Here is a 20,286-nt window from a genome sequence, read left to right on the forward strand (position 1 = left end):
AGGACCCATATCCAGGAGGCATCTTTTTGCTGCGTAGTAACATGTGCTGCATGCTTGGAATGTCAGAGAATGGAAAACCAGCCTTTCTGTTGAGAGAATGGGATGTTGGACCCACCCCTCAAGGAATCCCATCTTATTCCTGTGATTTTCCCTTTGTTCTCAAGGTGAAAATAAGGGAAAGGGTATTAAAGATTATTTCATCTTACCTCTTTGTGTATCAGGAGTCTGAGGTTATATGCTCATAGTCACAGGGTAATAGGGTAGTAGAGAGAGGATGAGACCAGGGCTTCTGAATCCTCATGTTTTTCTTCCACTACATTATTCTTTCCAGTCAAAAACAAAACAAAACAAAACAAAAACTCCCTCCCCAAGAAAGGTTAGTTGTGTAACTCAACTGTCTGTGTTTAAATAATAAGCACCTCTTTCTCATTTGCATGTCATAAGCAGCTCAGCGTTTAAAATGCCAGAACATTTCAGGCACGACCTCTCACTTTGGGCCCCACATCTCTAAAGTGTTTGGCACTAGTTGTATTAGTCTCATTAAATTCTGACCCAATGAAAACCCCATCTCTGACTATCTCCTGTTTGGTCTGTAACATCACAGGAAGAGTTTATACCAAAGTCAAGTAAAAATAATTTCTTCTGTTTATCTCTGACACTGCTTCTTTCTGTTAGCATTAATATTTAGCACTTTAGATTCTTGTAAAAAAATGTATATATAGATCCTTCCCCCCAAAACCCAAAAGGAATACTATTTCTTTTTAAGATGTTTAAAATTGATTTTTAGAGAGAGAGGAAGGGAGAGGGGAAGAGAGAGAGAAATATTGATGTGAGAGTGTATCATTGATTGCATCCTGCATGCCATTCCCACCAGGATGAGTGTGAGGGGGCAATTGAGCCTGCAACTCAGGCATGTGCCCTGACCAGAAATCAAACTGGCAACCTTTTGGTGCATGGGACAACACCCCCACCCAACTGAGCCACACTGACCAGGGCAGGAATCTTGGCTATTGTAAATTGTGCTGCTATGAACATAGGGGTGCATATATCCTTTCTGAAATGAATTTGGCAATATAGCAGGATAGAAAATTAACACCCAGAAATCTATGGCCTTTTTATACACCAATAATGAACTCACAGAAAGAGAAATGAAAAAAACAATCCCATTTACCATTGCACCAAAAAAATTAAGATACCTAGGAATAAATTTAACCAAAAGACCTGTACTTGGAAAATTACAGGACATTGAAAAAAGAGATAGAGGAAGACATAAACAAATGGAAGAACATACCATGTTCATGGATTGATAGAATCAACATCATTATAATGTCCATACTACCCAAAGCAATCTATAGATTCAGTGCAATACCTATTAAAATACCAATGGCATATTTCAAAGATCTAGAACAAACTCTCCAAAAATTCATTTGGAATAAAAAAAAGACCCCGAATAGCCACAGCTATCCTAAGAAAGAAGAACAAAGTTGGAGGGATCACAATACCAGACATCAAACTATATTACCACGCCACGGTTCTTAAAACTGCCTGGTACTGGCACAAGAACAGACATATAAACCAATGGAACAGAATAGAGGCCCCAAAATTGACCCAAGCCATTATACTCAATTAATATTCGACAAAGGAGGCAAGAGCATACAATGGAGTCAAAACAGCCTCTTTAATAAATGGTGCTGGGAAATTTGGTCAGATACATGCAAAAAAATGAAACCAAATCACCAACTTACACCATACACAAAAACAAACTCAAAATGGCTAAAGGACTTGAATATAAGACGGGAAACCATAAAAATCCTACAAGACTCCATAGGCAACAAAATTGCAGACATATGTTGTAGCAATATCTTTACAGACATAGATCCTAGGGCAATAGAGACTAAGGAGAAAATAAACAAATGGGATTACATCAAAATAAAAAGCTTCTGCCCAGCAAAAGAAACCATCAACAAAACAACAAGAAAGCCCACTGCATGGGAGAACATATTTGCCAATGTTATCTCCGATAAGGGTTTAATCTCCAACATTTACAGGGAACTCATACAAGTCAACAAAAGGAAACTAAACAGTCCAATCAAAAAATGGGCAAAGGACCTAAATAGACTCTTTTCAAAAGAGGACACTCAGAAAGCCAAGAGACACATGAAAACATGCTCAAAGTCACTAATTATCCAAGAGCTGCAAATCAAAACAATGAGGTACCACCTCACACCTGTCAGAACGGCTATCATCAAATCAACAAATGACAAGTGCTGGAGAGGATGCGGAGAAAAAGGAACCCTCCACTGCTGGTGGGAATGCAGACTGGTGCAGCCACTGTGGAAAACAGTATGGGTTTCCTCAAAAATTTAAAAATGGAACTGCCATTTGACCCAGTAATACCACTTCTAGGAATATATTCCTGCTGGCTTTTGACTGTGTGCCTCTCTTACCAGTTTTAAACCCGACACTTAGGCTGAAGTGACAAATTTTGGAAAGCCAGGGAAGACAGAAAAGCACTGCTGTGAAATAATAAACAAGTGCTTTTCCAGCCATGTTGGCCTTGCTGATCCATACAGTCAGTGTGAGAGACATTTGAGAGTAAGGATGCTTTGGGTTCTGCTTTCCTTTCAGTTCCAGATCCTACTTGAAGTAGAATTAAGAGAATGTAGGATCTTAGGAAGATGTACTGGAATTAAGCAATTGTATTAGTGGAATTTCAGATTAGGGAAATTTTTCAGAAGATAATCAAAATTTTTAAAAAATATATTTTTTTATTGATTTCAGAGAGGAAGGGAGAGGGAGAGAGAGATAGAAACATCAGTGATGACAGAGAATTATTGATTGGCTGCCTCCTGCACACCCCTCACTGGGGATGGAGCCCGCAACCGGGCACATGCCCTGACCGGGAATCAAACTGTGACCCTCCTGGTCTATAGTTCGAAGCTCAACCACTGAACCACACTGGCCGGGCTGAAGGTAATCAAATTTAAAAAGAGATGTTTACTCCTGGTTTTTTTGTTTTTGTTTTTTTTTTTGGTGAGCTGTTCGCTGAAGCCTTTTATTTATCTGCACATCCCTGTATCATCAACCTGTGTGGGGGAAATGAACAATTAACATAGGTAGGTAGAGAAGAGGGTTGGGTCCTTTAAAAATGAGGAAACTGAGTACATCACCACCATTCACATAGGAATTAATGTGATGTAGTGAAAAGCACACTAAAGTAGAACTCAAGGCCAGGTTCTCCCATTTACTAACCTGTGTGCCCCACATTTACTAGCTGTGTGTCCTAATCCAAGCCACTTAACTTCCGGGTCTCATTTTCCATTTTGGTCAAGTGCTGAGAGCATTACTGGCCCAGTCATGTTTTCGAGTTTGTTATAACGTACTAAACAATTGAAATGATGGTGGTGGTGGTGGTGATGACAATGATGATTGCCACAAAGCCTGGTGAGTATCAATGAGATATATTGGAGCTGTCAATTTTGTTGGTTGAATCTAATTTATTAAAGATTTCATGGTGGAAACAGCATTTGAGTTAGTCATTGAAAGATGGTTAAAATATATTGATTTCAGAGAGAAAAGGAGAGGGAGAGAGAGAGAAGAATCAATGATGAGAGAGAATCATTGATTGGCTGCCTCCTGCACACCCCCTCCTGGGGATTGAGCCCGAAACCTGGGCATGTGCCCTTGGTCATAATCGAACCTGGGACCCTTCAGTCCGCAGGCTGAGGCTGTATCCACTGAGCCAAACCGGCCAGGGCAAGATGGTTAAAATCTTGACAAAGAAAGGTGATGGCTAGAAAGGGGCATTTCAGACAATAAGAAAAGCATGAACAAAACATGGAAGCATTGTGTAATATACATTGCTCTGAGAAGACTCCAGTTGGGTGGGTGCCTGGATTAACATGATGGAATGGTAGAAAATGAGACCATAAAAGTGACTTGGGGCAAGACTATTAAAAGCTATTTCAAGAAGTTGGGACATTAAAAAAAAAAAGTTTGGGACTTGATTCTAAAGGGAACAAGAGGCCACTGAAAATAGTTGAGAAAGGGAGATAAAGAATTTAGCCACAAAGGGCATGAGGGGTCTAAGAAAAGTGGCTCCTAGTTTGGATAACTAGGTGGCTGTTTACCCTATTAATAGAGGTAAGGAACTTAGAGATAGGGGAGAAATGGAAGTTGAGTATATGTATTGGCTTGGCACATCCCTTTATCCTTTCTGGCCTGCAAACAAAGAATTAAATAATTTCTGAGATTCCATTCAACTCAAAGTTCCAATAATTCTCCTGATTTTGAGCATTCAGTGATAAGCATTAAGAAATCTTTAATTCTGAAGAGTCTTTCAGAAACTGCTGTTGTGTTTTTCCCCAAGACAACAACTTAGTTTACCTAGAATTTTTATTTAGCAAACATTTAAGCTTTAATTGTCTGCTTTCAAAGGGGCTATGTATTTCCTCCTTTCACAGCCTTGAAGCTCTCTCTCTCAGCTCTCAGCTCTCCTTTAGAAATCCACTGGGATTCTATTGACCTGCAGTGAAGGACTGGCTGCCTTGAGCAGTCAGATAGCTAAGATGAGTGCCTACCCTTAGCCATTAGTGGCTAAGTCCTGTCAGAAGACAAAGAGGCTCCTTCTGCCCCCTAGCAGTGCCTCATGTTTTTGTTTGTTTGCCTCACTTAATATTTTCCCATTGATTTTTAGAGAAAGCGAAGAAGGGAGGGTGGAAGGGAAAGGGAGAGACAGAGAGAGAAATATCGATGTGAGAGAGACACATTGATTGGTTGCCACTCAAATGCACCCTAACCAGGGCCAGGAATTGAGCCTGCAACCTAGTTATATGCCCTTAGCCAGAATTGAACCCAGGACCCTTTAGTCCACAGGCCGACGCTCTATCCACTGAGCCAAACCGGCTAGGGCTAGCACTGCTGCGTTTTTGCTTTATTTGGGAAGTATTGTAACACAGCTGTCCACTCTGGAGCCACACTGCCTAAGTTTAAATCCTACTTATCTCTCCTTAGATATGTCTCCTTGGGTGAGTTACTTAACCTTACCTGCCATGTCTCAGTTTCCACATCTGTAAAATGGAGATACTAGAACTTATCTCAGTCTTTTTATGGGAATTAAATTGCTTAGAAGAGTGCCAGGCACTTAGTGGTATTCAAGTATCTGTTAAATACTTTTATTGATGATAGAGGACAGATTGGGGTGTTTGTTTGTTTTCTTTAACAGATTTAAATGGTTTCCCATAGCCAACATCCTAGCGTTCCAGAATATCAGACACGGGCTTTTTGTTTTGTTTTCTGAAGAGATAGCAAATGCTATCCGGGGCAGAAGGAAAATAAATGCTTTTCCCTCCTGGCATTTCCCTTCCATCTTCTGCCCGAGTGCCTAAGAGTGATAACCCTGGTCAAACTTGTCTGCTCAGCTCCAGCAAGGGTCACAGACAAAGCTTTCACTGTCGTCACTTTAAAAATAGTGTAGGTTACTTTTTCCTTGGTGGAATTTAGCTAATTGAAGCCTAAGACGGGCATGAACACTCTTGGAGAGGTGGCTTTGACTCTTGCCATTTGTTCTCTTTGGCATTGACTTCTGCTTATCCAGACTCTGCTGGTGTGGTGGATCTTACCCTCAGACAGACAGCCTTGAGCCCCAGGAGTCAGCATGTGTGCATAGCCACTAATTGGGTGTTTCCTCATTCAGAGTTGCTGATGATGAAGTTCCTATTTCATCCCAAAGTGTGACCATTACAAAGGTTCTGAAATATTAGCTACCGTCAGTGCTTTGACCTTTAGTGTATCTCAGTCTAAATTCATTTTTTAAAATATATGTTCTTCAAATCTTTTTTTTCCATACTATGACCAGTTTTAAGCCTTTTTCCCAGTTTATTTTTCTTATTTATCCCTGCTGAAGTTTCTTCAATTTCTCCAACATCTGTTCGACAGCCTCTGAACTGGCTGGTATTTGTAGCCTCCAGTAGTATTTAGTGAGTTTGACATTGTGTATGTAAAAGTAGTGGATCAGTATAAAGGCAAGAGGAACATCTCTTAAAACAGGCAGTCAACACATGAACTCCTGCACTGGTCTAAATTTCCATCATCTATCAGTGGGAAAGGTGCTGCTCTTTAAGCCACCATAAAAGCCAAGTTAGTTCTAAACATTTTGGAAAAGAGGTACATGCTAGGAAATCCTGAGTGATGATGAGTTGGCCTAACTCAGTGGTCAGCAAACCGCGGCTCGCAAGCCACATGCGGCTCTTTGGCCGCTTGAGTGTGGCTCTTCCACAAAATACCACGTGTGGGCGCGCACATACAGTGCGATTGAAACTTCGTGGCCCATGCGCAGAAGTCGGTTTTTGGCCTGGGCGAGTCTATATTTTGAAGAAGTGGTTCGGAAGTGGGGGTGTCCTGCGACGGGAGACGTAGCAGCATGCAGCGCGGGGGAGGCAAGCGCGCGATTCATGCATGAGTTGAGTGAGCCAATCAAGACGAGTGTGGATGGGAGAGTTGGAAGGGGTCGACCTCAGCGAACATATCTCAATCAGATTGAGGACGTTTTTAGCAAAGGTCAGTTTAGGAGTACCCTGATTAAGTTAACAATGTACCTACCTATATAGTTTAAGTTAAAAAAATTTGGCTCTCGAAAGAAATTTCAATCGTTGTACTGTTGATATTTGGCTCTGTTGACTAATGAGTTTGCCGACCACTGGCCTAACTGATCCCAGATTTGCTCCATTTTCTACCACTGGCCAAATCCTGCTCCTAATTTCTGTGGCACAGCCCTAATTAGACCTATCACAGGACTTTGTCCCCCAGATGCATTTGCTCCTTCAGGTAGATTCCTAGGAAGCACTGGCACCATGGTTTGCCCTTTGCCAGCACTTCTGCCTCTGTAGGGGTTATGGATGACGGATAGGACCTGAGTCCTCTCTATTTCGGGAGATAGGGACAGGAACAGCAACTGACAAGTAGATATATTAACATTGTATTCAGATGCTTAGTAGAGCTCCACAAACTCGAATTTCTAACAGTTCCAGTGAGATGCCTTGTATACCACAAGATGTCCTCACTCCTGAATCATCTGAGTTCACTTAATATAAAAATCCAAACCTGTTCTCTTACATCTAAACATTGGGAGAGAATTTCCTTTGGAAAGTTAAGTTGATAGTTTCATTTCATTCTGGTCTTTGTGTTTGATTATGACTACAACGGGGTTACTATTCTAACAGGGACTTTGAATTTCCTGAATCGATTTCCCTCTGGGTAGCAGGCAGAGGAAGTATCTGACCTTTTTTTTCACTTTCCTGGGTGGCCTGCATACTGTCTCATTGCCTTGTCACTTGTTGCCTTCTTTCCCCTTATCTCTGGTCAGTGTGATAATGAACAACAAAGCTGAAAGCTGGAGGGCTGTGTGCACTTACAAATTGCCTGTGCTGTGAATGCCAAAAGGCCAGAAAGCCAGTTTTGTAGTGAAATAGAGTAATGTTCTAAGAAATGCTTTCATTGAGGAAGAGAACAAGGGGGAACAGTGGAACATAAAGGCGGATAGAGTGTTTCTAAATTTAGATTCCTGAATTGGCCATTTATAGTTTTGTGGGAAGACAAAATGAGGAGCAGCTATCTCAAAAGGTTTTATCGTTTCAGTTATCCAAGATCTCTATTCTAGAAAGTTTCTACTTGGTGGTAAAATAAAGTCTTGACCTTAATATATCTCAGATTGGCTGTGCATTTGTCTCCTGCTCTAATCTGCCTTTAGTGGTAGGTATTAACTTTATGAAAATGTAATGGTATTGATTTAGTGGGAGGCACTCTGAACTTGGAGATGGAAACATGAGTTTAAATCTTAACTTTGCTTCTTTCTAACATATAACTTTGAATAAGACTGAACTCCAGGCTCCTCTGTTTCTAAATCAGTCTAAGGCAGTGGTTCTCAACCTGTGGGTCGCGACCCCTTTGGCGGTCGAACGACCCTTTCACAGGGGTCACTTAAGACCATCCTGCATATCACATATTTACATTACGATTCATAACAGTAGCAAAATTACAGTTATGAAGTAGCAACGAAAATAATTTTATGGTTGGGGGTCACAACATGAGGAACTATATTTAAAGGGCCAGAAGGTTGAGAACCACTGGAAGGGATTGAATGAAACAATGTATGTGAACATACCAAGCACATTGCTTGCTTAGAGTTTTTCACTTTTTGTGGGGGGAAGTATATTCATCCAGTAATATCGTGGATTTAATTGTTGCGTATTTTTTGCTTTTAGGCAAAAACTTGTGTAGATGTCCATAAATATCTCCTACAGTTAATGTTAAAAAAAAACACAACAGACAACTAAAACTACAATGCCTGTAGAATAGAATAGTGATAATTACCATACATTTTGCTGGTAATATCAAAATCATGTGTAAATTCCTGAAGTGGATCAGTTGCAATTTTGGCAACTTTGCAGTTTTACCTGTCATTCTAGAGCTGGAGTGTTGTGCAATTGAGAGCTATTTTTGTACAAAGTAAAGAATAAATTTTTTGACAAAACATTGCATTTTGGTAAAAACGGATTATGAGAGTACGTAGAGAGTGACATTATAATGATGCTGAGAATAAAAAGCCCGGTGGGAAAGCTTGGTTGCCATGTGCCTCTAGGCACACAGGAACTAGATCAGCTGTTATGAGTTCAAAAGAAAAGTTTGCTCATGTGGAAACTTGTTATTTCAATATGTGGCACCTCTGAGTAACTTAAGGAGAGCATAGTATATAAACAAGGGAAAATGGACTTTTCCCCCCAGACATTTCCTAGATCTTCCCTATCCTGTAGTTGTGTGTTTCTATTAGGCCCCATATCCTCTGGCTAGATTTCATAGTTTCTGCTTATTACTCGACCCCCCTATATCTATTTGGGGCTCCTTTTGTGTACAGAAATGTACGTGACAGCAGATGCTCTCCTCACCCAGGTTCTGTGGCTCTCACCTCACTAGATGCTATCATTTGTTTATCCATTTTTGGCCTTCAGTGTAGCTAAGTAAGCTGGCCGAATCTCTTTAGGACAAAATTGATGGGGTGAACATAACCTAATGAGCCCATTGCTGGTAAAATCTTTTTTTTTTCCTGGGCTGAAGGTGTTAATGTGACAGATGGGAAATGCAGTCTGTGGTGGGAAAGGCAAGGGGCCCATAGGCCTGATTGTCCCTGTCAGCTGTTTTGTGTGTGGGATGAACCCCACCAATTCATAGCACTTGAGTTCAAACTTCCTTTTGTTAACTTGTGGAATATATTGGTGATGTAAGCAAGGATCCTAAATCATCTGCCTGGTGCACTGAAGAAAACAGTCATCCAGTGTTCTGCCACCTTAAACTACAGCATGTGGTTTTTGCCTATTGCCCGTCTGTCTTTGTTCACATCATGCTTTTTATGTTGTTGCAGTCATTTTATATGTGTATGTATGTATTGTTCTATACCTTTAATATAAGGGACTTGAGCATCTGCAGGATTGGTATCTGTGCCTGGAAGAGATGGTGTTCCTGGAACCAGTCGCCCTTGGATACCGAGGGACGACTGTATCCCTTTTTTCCATTTGTGTCATAAACATTTCCCATGTATATTTGTAGGACTCATAAATTATAGCATATTAGCTACCTAATTTGATATATCACAGTTTTTTCCTGTTATTACTCACTAAGGTTATATCTAGTTTTTTGGTGGTTTGTTTATTTTTATTTGTTTCTTGTTATGGGAAGCATCAAAATAAACATCGTTTTGCAATGTTATTTTCCAAAGAGAAATTTCCAGGAGCTAGATGTGAGGGTGTGGACATTGTAATGGCTTTTGCTTTGTGATGTCGTATTTTGTTTTCCAGAGGCGCAGTGCCTTTCTACACGGCTGCCAGTGTATTTACAACCCCTTTTAAAAGCAAGGCTTTTAAACGTTTTATATGCCTTGCTTTTAGATGGGTCTTTTCTTATTGTAAAGAATGGACCAAGCAGCTTCATCTAGCAGTAGCTAACTTTTTCTAGTAAAAACTAGCAGGAAACATCTATTGCAGTGGTTCTCAATCTTGGCTGCACATTAGAATCACTTGGGAATCTTGTTAAAATCCTGATTTCTGGGCCTCATCATTAGTAACAAAGAAACAGAATTTCCGGAGGATGAGTCCCAGAAATCAGGATTTTAACAAGATTCCCAGGCAATTCTAATGTGCAGCCAAGGTTGAGAACCACTGATGTATTGTGTTGGACTGCTCACTGCACAAAGCCCTGGCTTGGCTACATATCTGATATATCTTAAGTCTGGCTCAGAGCTACCAAGTGCATTTTTGGTGAATTGTCTTTACTCCTCACATCAGATGTGAATGCTCAAGTTGAAGTTTTCATTATAGGTTTTTTGCTGGTAGAATATTGTAGAAGTACAAAGGAGCTTGCTGTATATTTTTAGTCACTGGTAAAAAAAAAAATGTCCTGGTTTGTTTAGAATGACTGTGTTTCTCTAGATGGTTCCTTTGCTCCTTTGAAAAAATAAAAACATCAAAATAAAGTCCCGTGTAGACAAAAGCATCTACTTGAACCTTCTGTCAGGACTGTTTACTTAACCATTGTAAGTTTCCATGGTTCATATGATCTTAAGTTATCTTGTGAGTTTATCTTGTGAAATGAACCCTCTGTTCCCTCCTCTGGGCTAACCATTTGTGTCTTATTTTTCACAGTGAACATAAAGATTCTGAAAAGAAACACAAAGAGAAGGAAAAAACCAAGCACAAAGATGGAAGTTCAGAAAAACATAAAGACAAACATAAAGACAGAGACAAGGAAAAACGAAAGGAGGAAAAGGTACAGAACTTTCCAGTGAGAGAGGAAGAGATGGGATGTACTTTTCATTTTGTTTACCTTTTAAACAGATAATGAAAGTACCTTCGTTTCATAGAAAGATCCCATGGCCTGTGAGTGAAAAAGTCTGTCAGGAGACTTTAGAGTCAACCATAGTCTTACTAAACTATGAAAACAAGGTCTGTTGCCACTGTATAGCATATCTAGTCAGGTCATTATTTTATATGGCAAGTGGATAAATTGAAGATGTAGTGTTCTGGAGATGTCAGTTTTCCTTCATGGGGAAAATTAATTCTGTTTTGGGGGAAGGGCTTAATGCTACCTTGGTCCTCTGTTGAATGAAAGTTCTTCTTGAGTGAAAATGTGGTGATGCTGGTGCCTTTGCTGACTTTTGGTTCTAGCAGAACCAGTGTAGCCATCTTGAAACAGCTGGCCTCCTCTGGCTGCAGATGAGTAGTGTTGTGCATAGACTTCTTAAAAATTGTCTTAATTTAGGTTTTAAAAAAGTAACATTTATATTTGGTAAATTCAGATAAGTGAAATAGCGAATATAGTAAAAAATACATTTCCCTTCTGTCCATTGCTCACTAGCCTCCATCTTTCCCTTTCTGGAGGCAGCTACAACGCCAGCTATTCTTTTGTATTTTTCCAGAGATGTGTGTGTGTGTGTGTGTGTGTGTGTGTGTGTGTGTGTGTGTGAAGATTTTTGAAATACCCCTCTGACAAGTCTAGAAAATGGGAATTTGAAGAAAGGGAATGTGAATACACTTTTCCAAACCAGAGAAAGCAGGAAATAGACTATTTTTAAAAATATATTTTTATTTATTTCAGAGAGGAAGGGAGAGGAAAAGAGAGATAGAAACATCAATGATGAGAAAGAATCATTGATTGGCTGCCTCCCACATACCCACTACTGGAGTTGGAAACTGCAACCTGGGCATGTGCCCTGACCAGGAATCAAACCATGGCCTCCTGGTTCATAGGTCAATGTTCAACCACTGAGCCACACAGTCCAGGCTCATTTTGTTTTGTTTTTTATTTCCTGTCTGCACTGCGAAGGGCAAATCCTTGAGAGGTGGAGTATATTTACTGAGGGAGGGGTCCCTGCCATAATTTAAAGGTAAAAAGCTGTTATTTTGCACGGAAACTTTTCTCAGTGTATTGGATAGTTTATCCTGAAGAATTGTATAAAATGAGTCTTAGAAAAATATGAAGACCTTCAGTTCACCTGGTCAGCAAGAAGAAGTCCGTCTGTGATTAGGATGTCCCAAGGATTGAAGTCAAATGTTCTCTAATAAAGAGAGAGGCTTCTTTATTAGAGTCAAATGTAGCTTTCAAGGTACTAATCAATTACTGTTGTTTGACTTTTCAGGTTAGAGCCTCTGGGGATGCAAAAGTAAAGAAGGAGAAGGAAAATGGCTTCTCGAGGTAAGAGTCCTCTGCTTCCTGTGGGTGCCCTGCAGGCCAGCTGCCCATGTGTCTGCTCCCCAAGTGTGCCTGTACCTAACACACACTGACCTGGCCACCTCCAGATTTCCCAGGAAGTTGGCAGTGAGAGGACTTGGCCAAAGTTCTCTGAGCATTTCCAGAGTGCCCTTTAGTGAGTCTGACCAGGATATTTTCCAGAAGTTATTTTGAGTGGAGAAGGTTGACAGGAAGAAATTTTTTTTAATTGCGATATAATTTACATACCATAAAATTCACCCTTTTAAAGTGTATAGTTTATTGGGTGTTAGTATATTCACAAAGTTGTGCATCTTTCCCACTATTGCACTGTCTGATTTCTGAACCTTTTCAACACTCGAAAAGAAACGCCATATTTAGTCAGTAGTAATTAATAGTAGTACTCAGAGGCTCATATATAGATGCCTTCTTGACCTACATTTTAGGAATGGGTGTAGACTTGAGTAGATACAGGCTGTGGCAAAAGTAGATGTACAGTTGTGAGTACTGGAAACACAATCTGCACAGTCTAGAGGTCACTTTTCCTGTGCAATTTTTGTTGTTATGATTCTGTTTTCCTTATCAACCTCAACTTTTTAAAATAAGTCTAAGAATCCCCTCTAGCTTCAAAAAACTACAAATTTATGGTCATATATTCTCATTCGCCTCCACAAAACATCAGAATGGATTTACTAGAAGTTGTTGGAAGTAAACATTATTGACTTGGACAAAGTGTTTTGAGAGTTTTGCTTCCTTGAAACTTGGAAATTCCAGTTTCGTTTGAAAACATTTTTGAAAACTGTGGCATGTCCTCCAGGTCCTTTAGACTAGGAGCAGCAGGAGCCCTCTTCAGGCATGTTTTATAACTGTTCTAGGAATGCTGAATAATAAAATTCACTATAAGCTACCATAGGCATTCTGATTTCTTAGATAAAGTGACTGAGCACAGGGAGGCTATTTTCTGCCAAGAAACTGACTGAGTGGATTTTTATTAAACTAATACGTACTAAGGAAAAATGGACTCTTTGAAACTTGGGTTCAGTTTCAGACTTTCTGGGTTAGAAGGTTAGGAACACACCTTTCCAGGCAGTGGGCTCTGCGTTTGCTTTGCTGGACTGCTTATTTGCTTGCATATGTATCTGCAGAGAATCACTGGATGGAGCCCAGTTTTCTGAGACATTGTTTGTAACTTCACCTGTGACAATACTAGGTTCTAGCATTTACTGGCTGGGTAAATGGCAGTGTTTTTTTCTTTCTGGCACAAAGCTTGTGGAGATTTTGGACCCCTGGATCTATGTTAGTCACTTTTGTAGTTGAGGGGAACAGCTTTAAAGGCTGGCATTTGGGGAGTGTGCAGAAACAAGGAAGGAAAGCTAATTGCTTTAAACATTCAAATTCTTCTGCAAGCAAGGCGATCCAGTATGCTTAAGGGGATGAGGTGATGTGGAGGTGGCATTATCTACTCTTAAAACCCTGTGAATATCCTGACTTTTCTTTGCAGCTGAGTTTGTGTAAGCTTATCCCCTGGTTGTCTTAGAGGTGAAGCTTCATGTCCAGAAACCATTCCCTGTACTGAGTTAGTTAGCTCTGTAAGTGCTTCTGGCTGTAAGCAATGAGGTTCTGATCAGATGTGTTAAGCCAGGGAACATCCCAAGGCTGTAGTGATTATTAGTTTCATGGCTTTCTCTCTTCTTCCTTCTGCTTTTGGTCCAACATAGTTGTCTATAACAGAATTATCTTTTTAAATTCAAAAGACAAAATCTTAATAAAGATAAGGCAAGGCATTCTTTTTATGTCAAGTAAATAAACCTAAGGAGGACATTGAAAAATGTCTAAACTTGGCTTAGAATGAATTGAATTTGTCCTGGGCCTCTCATTTAGCATGTGCCCTTCTTTTGTTGTGATGTCATCTTGGTTGTTTTCCTATGTAACTAAGGTTATTTTCCTTAGACCTTTAAGGTACCAAGTTTGGGAAATAAAATTTTATTCCTTTCCTTGTAGAAACTATATATTAGGTTTTGGAGCACTAGAATGATCAGTTCGAATCATTCCTGGAGTCAGATACATAGTCTATCCTTCATGTGAAGTGAGGAAACAATTCAGTTTAAGTTTGTTCCTGTTATGGTTTGGGTCATGCTGGCAAAGGCAGCTAAGATGTAGGGGAGATGAAGACTGACTTAGAGTAAGGAGTCCTGATCCCAGATCTTGATGTGCCTGTTCATCTGTAAAGTGAGGACAATACCATCTACTTCACAGGGTTGAAGTGAGAATTAAGTGAGAAAAGTGCTCATGGAAAACCTTTATAATAGATACAAGTGTATGTTGTTCTTATATTAGTTGCTTGTCAGTGCAGTAATTTATCCCTGCTTTGGATTACTTGATGTGTAGATGTTTCAACACTCATTAACCATTTTTTTCTCTCTAGTCCACCACGAATTAAAGATGAACCTGAAGATGATGGCTATTTTGCTCCTCCTAAAGAAGATATTAAGCCATTGAAGAGACCTCGAGATGAGGATGAGTGAGTATATCTCGTTACTTTGATTTTTTTTTTTTTAAACAAAAAAGGAGTTGTTTAAAGGATAAATGTGATGTATGTCTCTGCAGTACACAGAGAAACTGCATTAATTGACTTTTACTCATTTGGAATTTGTGATTAATGGACTGACTGGGTGACTGATTTCTGTTTGAATTATGAGAAGTAGGGTTTGCTGAGCAAATAAGTAGTGTACCTGAGGCTTAAATGGAGAATATATATTTCTATTTTTCTTATTAAAAAGGCAGTGCATATTGTAGGAATATCAAATAAAAGAATTCATGAAGAATATTTAAATTAATTTAGGTTTATCATCACTTATCACAGATAAGTTTTCACTGGTAAACCAATTCCTCCTGGGATCTGTGCCTGTCAATACATTCTAAGTGAAGTTTCCTTATGTAGGATTTTGCTCTGAATTAAGACAGGTATTTGAGACTTATGGTACCTCTTTCTCAGATTCAATCAGTGATGTTAAATTCTATTCATTATTTTCGATCTTGTATAGCTTATTATGTTCCAGGAATCTACAAAGGATTTATGGTAGAAAGTAGTAGGTGGGAAGAGAAGAAGGAAATATTTAGTGAACTCATTTGTGTTCATTCAGAATTCATACAGAATTTCTTTTCTGTCCTTTTGAGTCAGTCATTACTTTGTGGCAGTCATTGTTGCACTGTAGGTTCCCAGATTTCCATCTTCTAGTGGTGTCATATAGGCATATGTCCCTCCATTCCACTTTCCTCCCAGGCCTGCGTGTAGTACATGGTTGTTTGTTTTGTTCTATCTAGGGCTATAATGATTGGGCCTTGGTCTGGCCTTCTTTCTCTGTCCCATTCTTGACAAGAATGCTCAGCCTAGAATAATAGCAAACACTCCTACCTTGGAAGCCTCCAGGAGGAGTTAAGAGGTCCTAATCCTATTGGTGAGAACTATTGACTCACAGTTGTGTTAATTGCATATTCATGTTCCCCTTTCTAGTGCTGATTTTAAACCTAAGAAAATTAAAACAGAAGATATCAAGAAAGAGAAGAAACGAAAACTAGAGGAAGAAGAGGTTAGTAAAGAGACTTAGGCCCTTTGGGGCTTGAGTTTGGAATAGGGAGTTTTACATAAAACAACCTTTGAAGGCAAATGGGTTTTAGGGATTTAATTGGTCTGTAGAGGAAAAACTCTTACATGTGTACAGTGACTGTGCACTGTTGGTGTGAAGATCTCTCCTAGCCTTCCTGGGTGTCTGTCCATAGCTATGGTGCCAACTGACCCTTTTAGGGAAACTACCCTCATCATACATACAGAGCGAGGTGTAAACAAGAAATCATACTTGCTTACAACCCAGAATAGTTTTCCCTAAGAATGTTTCTTAGTGCTCTCCCATATATAACAAGGCTTGCTCATCTCTCACTTTGGGTAACCATTCCTATTTAGCGACCTTTAATTGGTGCTGCTTGGATGTAGGATGAAATCCAGGTTCTTTACCACAGCTCTACCCAGTCTGGCTCTTGCATCTTGTGCCTCTGTTCATCTTGTGCCTCTTCCCTAATTTGCTTTGTCCCAGCCACACTGATCTCCTGTGTTTCTTTTCCACACAGTTCTTTTGTGCTTTGGAGCTCTCTGTTGCATCTACTGTTCCCTGTGTCAGGAACACCAATCTCATCCTCCCTTCTTCTCCTGACTTATAAACCTCCCCTAAAAATCTCAGTTCAAGTACTTTTCTAAGGGTTCTATTCATGTTTGTGGTAGATTAAACATATGATGTTATGGTTCCTTCTTTTGACACTTGGTATTTCTTATACTAAAAAGTGGTTAGCAAGTAATTCAAGTAAAACCTGCCAGCAATTCACAGGGGTCTTAATCCTCCACTCGCCTATAAGAAGGAGGTGAGTGGGTTTTCACTTTTATGCTGCATTTGAGATTAGCCATTGTCTTAGGCAGAATGGATTCACAAGTGTAAAGACAATAGCTTTAAGCATCAGCAGTAAAGATAGTGATAGTGAGGGTCAATGACTCTTCAGAGTGTAATCTATCATAGCAATAAGAATAAAAGTAATAATTAAAGTTAAATGTAATAGGTGCTTAATATGTGTCAGACACTGTTCTTATTTTAGATATTTAATTTAATCCTAAGAAAAACCCTTAGAGACAAATATTGCTACTATTAGCTCCATTTTACAGATGCAGAAACTAAAGTATAGAGAGGTCAAATCATTTGCCTAAGTTCACACAACTACTAAGTGGTAAAGCCGGGATTTGATCCCATGCAGTATGATTCCAGAGCCAGCACAATAGCTACCATATTATCTAGCCTCTTGGGGGACTTTTTTTCCCCACAAGAAAGGAGAAGAAACGTCTTTAATGAAATCATATTAAGAATATTAATGAGTAAGTGAGCCATAGAGAGATGATTGGGTCCTGGATTTAGGGTATTGTAGTTTTTCTGACAATCTGTTCTTGGCAGAAGTTGAAGTTTAGAGCCAACTCAAGGAATTGAGAGCGAGGTGTTGAATAGTGATTATGGTAGTCACTCCACTTTCGTGTAGATCTGGTGGGGAACGTTTTTTCTGTCAAGGGCCATTTGGATATTTATAACATCGATTGAGGGCCACACAAAATTATCAAGTTAAAAAATTAGCCTGCTCTATTTGGCCATTTAATTAACTCACCCCTAATACCATTTCAGTGCCAGACCAAATGATTTCACGGGCCTTATACATTGCAGGCCAGACATTTCCCACCCCTGGTGTAGATCATTAGACTAGTCAATAAAGAATTGTAAAACTTAGCTCTCCATGCTTTCTGTATCGCCTTAATGCTGATGTTGCATTTATGCACAATAGTACCTTTCTTGGAGCTTGGAAGAGGTTAGTCATAACTGTTAGGCCATTTGGAAAAAAGAACAATTGACTCCCCTTCTCCCCTTCTTTTTTAAAATTGTTTTTTTAGCAACCCCTCTCTCTGCACGGGGAGAAAACAATTTCAGGCTGAAAGACTGAAGTAATACAGTCTTATTGTGGCAAGGACCCCAAATGGCAAGATCGGTCATGAAACCACTTGCTGGCTATTTTTTTTTTCATTTCTGGGAATTAGTCCGAAGTCTCTGATTATCCCATTGTAAGGCTTGAAGCGCATACAGTAGCCAGTAGTTCACTAATGGGACCTGCCTGTTCAGATGTGCATGCCTGTTCAGAAACTATTCAGAGAATGTCTTCACTGAGAAACATTTCCCTTTCCTGTGGTGTGTTTCAGCCTAAATAGTAAACATTCTCTGAATTATGTGATCCTCCAGTACTTTCTACTCACAAACATACGTACACATTCCTATTTTCAAATACATATGGTGTGTAGTCTTTCTTTTCTTCTACCCCAAAGGTCATTTGCTTAGCGATGCTTAGTTTGTCTTGATTTCCATCCTATCACATAGTCCCGGAATAGTATCTATTCCAGTCATTCCCATGAGTCACATTCTTTTATTTTTCTGGTCAACTTGGGCTTTCATCATGGTCAATATTAGTGCTATGACGTTGAAGAAGTAACAAAACCTCTGTTTCAGACTTTCCTTAATAATAACTGGAAGAGGTCAAACCAAACTGTCTATTGAGCTCTTTCAAGCTCTGCCATGCTGTAATTGCTTTTAAGATAGTGCAAAACCACCTTTCAGAGCTACATATAAAATGTGTTGACTTAAATTATCTTGAATAGAACAAAGGAACATTTTTCTTCAGAAGAGTTTCAATTCTCTTGAATGGTAGCCCCACCTTGCACAGCACATACTTGCCTGATGTGTATATGTTTTGATATTTATCTCCTGTATTGGTGAATTGCCCTTGTTTATGTTTGATGATCTTTTTCTGTGACACTGTGATAGTCATCTAGGGTTAGAGCCATAAAGAAATGCCACCATAAGAAACAGTAATCATTTTAGGACCTTCCAAATACTTGCTTACTGTTTTGAGACTGAGTGTATGCAAACAGTAGTAATAGAAAGTTCCCCACTAGACTCAATCAGGAATTTCCTTTCCAGTTGTATATTAAGCACTTCATAGCTTCATGTACTCATTATTTGGTGGTGTTAGAAGAGGTTTAAAGATGAGTAGATTAAAACTAAGTGAGGATAAACACTGGGATTACTCTGTACAGAAGCAGTACTTTCCCAGTCTTTCCTGAGGTTAAAAAATACACTTTCCTAGGCTCTTCCTCCACAGAATGAATGTTTTTAACTGCTTTCTTGAGCAATTATATGTCGGAGATTTGGGAATTACTGCTCTAGAGAAAAGTACTAGTAAATTTTTATTGGGGGGATTGGACCTAAGAAAGTCTGTAGTTCTAATCGTCTATGATTCCAGTTTTCTTCCTAATGGTCCCCCAAAACTACTTCTAGAAAAGCAGCTAGTCCTTTCCTTTTTTTTAAGTGCTTTGTCACCATGTTTCTTTGTAGGATGGTAAATTGAAAAAGCCCAAGAATAAAGATAAAGATAAAAAAGTTCCTGAGCCAGATAGCAAGAAAAAGAAGCCGAAGAAAGAAGAGGAGCAGAAGTGGAAATGGTAAGATCTCAGCACGGGGTTAAAATGTCAGCTCTTTGATTCCACGGCCTAATTAAGCAGTAGTGTTGAGTTATTAAAATTAATACCTTGATATCTGAGGGAAGAGGGAAGTACTTAAAAGAATCTCTCTAGAATAACATTCTGAAATAAGTTTCCCAGGTCCTAGTGAAAGCATTAACTAGCTCTTAACCTATTGAATCTCAAAACTAGGTCCCAGTCTATTGAACAGAATGAACTATAGAAGTAGACTTATGCATATATGGGAACTTAGCATATGAAGAATACTACATTAAAAATGATAAGGATTATTTTAAATAAGATGCATTATTACATAAATAGTGCCGGGGAAACCGCCTGTTTAAAAAAAAAGATAATCTCCCCAAGAAAACCTGGGTGAATATTTTTATAATCATAGAATAGTGAAGTCCCTTTAAAGCATGTCATAATCAGAGCCATAAGGAAAAGCTTTATAAATTTGATAAATCAAAGTTAAATCTACCCTGGCTGGGCGGCTCAGTTGGTACACCAAAAGGTTGCAGGTCCGATTCCCGGTCAGGGCACATGCCCAGGTGTGGGCTCGATCCTCAGTAGAGTGCAGCTGGTCAGTGATTCTCGCTCATTGTTGATGTTTCTAACTTTCCCTCTCTTCCTCTCTCTGAAGTCAATAAAAACATATTTAAAAAAAATAAACAAATGATTAGTAAACGTCTTAAAATATGGTCAACCATACAAGTAACAAAGGCACAAAGAGAAATAATCAATGATACATCTTTTTGTTTAATGTCTCAGACTGGGAAAGATTAACAAGTATCAAAATATCTAGGGTTGAGAGTACGAGAAAACAGGCATTCCCCTTCACTATGGATGAAGAACCACGCAGTCTTATGGAGGACAGTTTAGCAATAATAGGTTACTTTTGAAAAGTGTATTTAGGTGGGAAATTTCATTTTCTACTT

At 39.3% G+C, this 20,286-nt stretch overlaps 1 protein-coding gene across 9 annotated transcripts in view; it reads left to right on the forward strand.

Moving 5' to 3' along the window:
• TOP1 (DNA topoisomerase I) overlaps positions 1–20,286 on the forward strand; it is an 86,569-nt gene that overhangs the window by 33,470 nt on the left and 32,813 nt on the right. For 7 of the 9 annotated variants that reach the window (XM_036323144.1, XM_036323143.1, XM_036323138.1 and 4 more), the window contains 5 exons: positions 10,692–10,815; positions 12,185–12,240; positions 14,681–14,776; positions 15,770–15,845; positions 19,224–19,330. In XM_036323144.1, the coding sequence (XP_036179037.1) occupies positions 10,692–10,815; positions 12,185–12,240; positions 14,681–14,776; positions 15,770–15,845; positions 19,224–19,330 (459 nt within the window). Of the gene's footprint in view, positions 1–10,691; positions 10,816–12,184; positions 12,241–14,680; positions 14,777–15,769; positions 15,846–19,223; positions 19,331–20,286 lie in introns of those variants that run through there. The other 2 variants (XM_036323147.1, XM_036323146.1) reach the window with 2 other exon arrangements.

This window comes from Myotis myotis, unplaced genomic scaffold (genome assembly GCF_014108235.1).
Source record: "Myotis myotis isolate mMyoMyo1 unplaced genomic scaffold, mMyoMyo1.p scaffold_m19_p_9, whole genome shotgun sequence".
NCBI classification, from domain to species: domain Eukaryota; kingdom Metazoa; phylum Chordata; class Mammalia; order Chiroptera; family Vespertilionidae; genus Myotis; species Myotis myotis.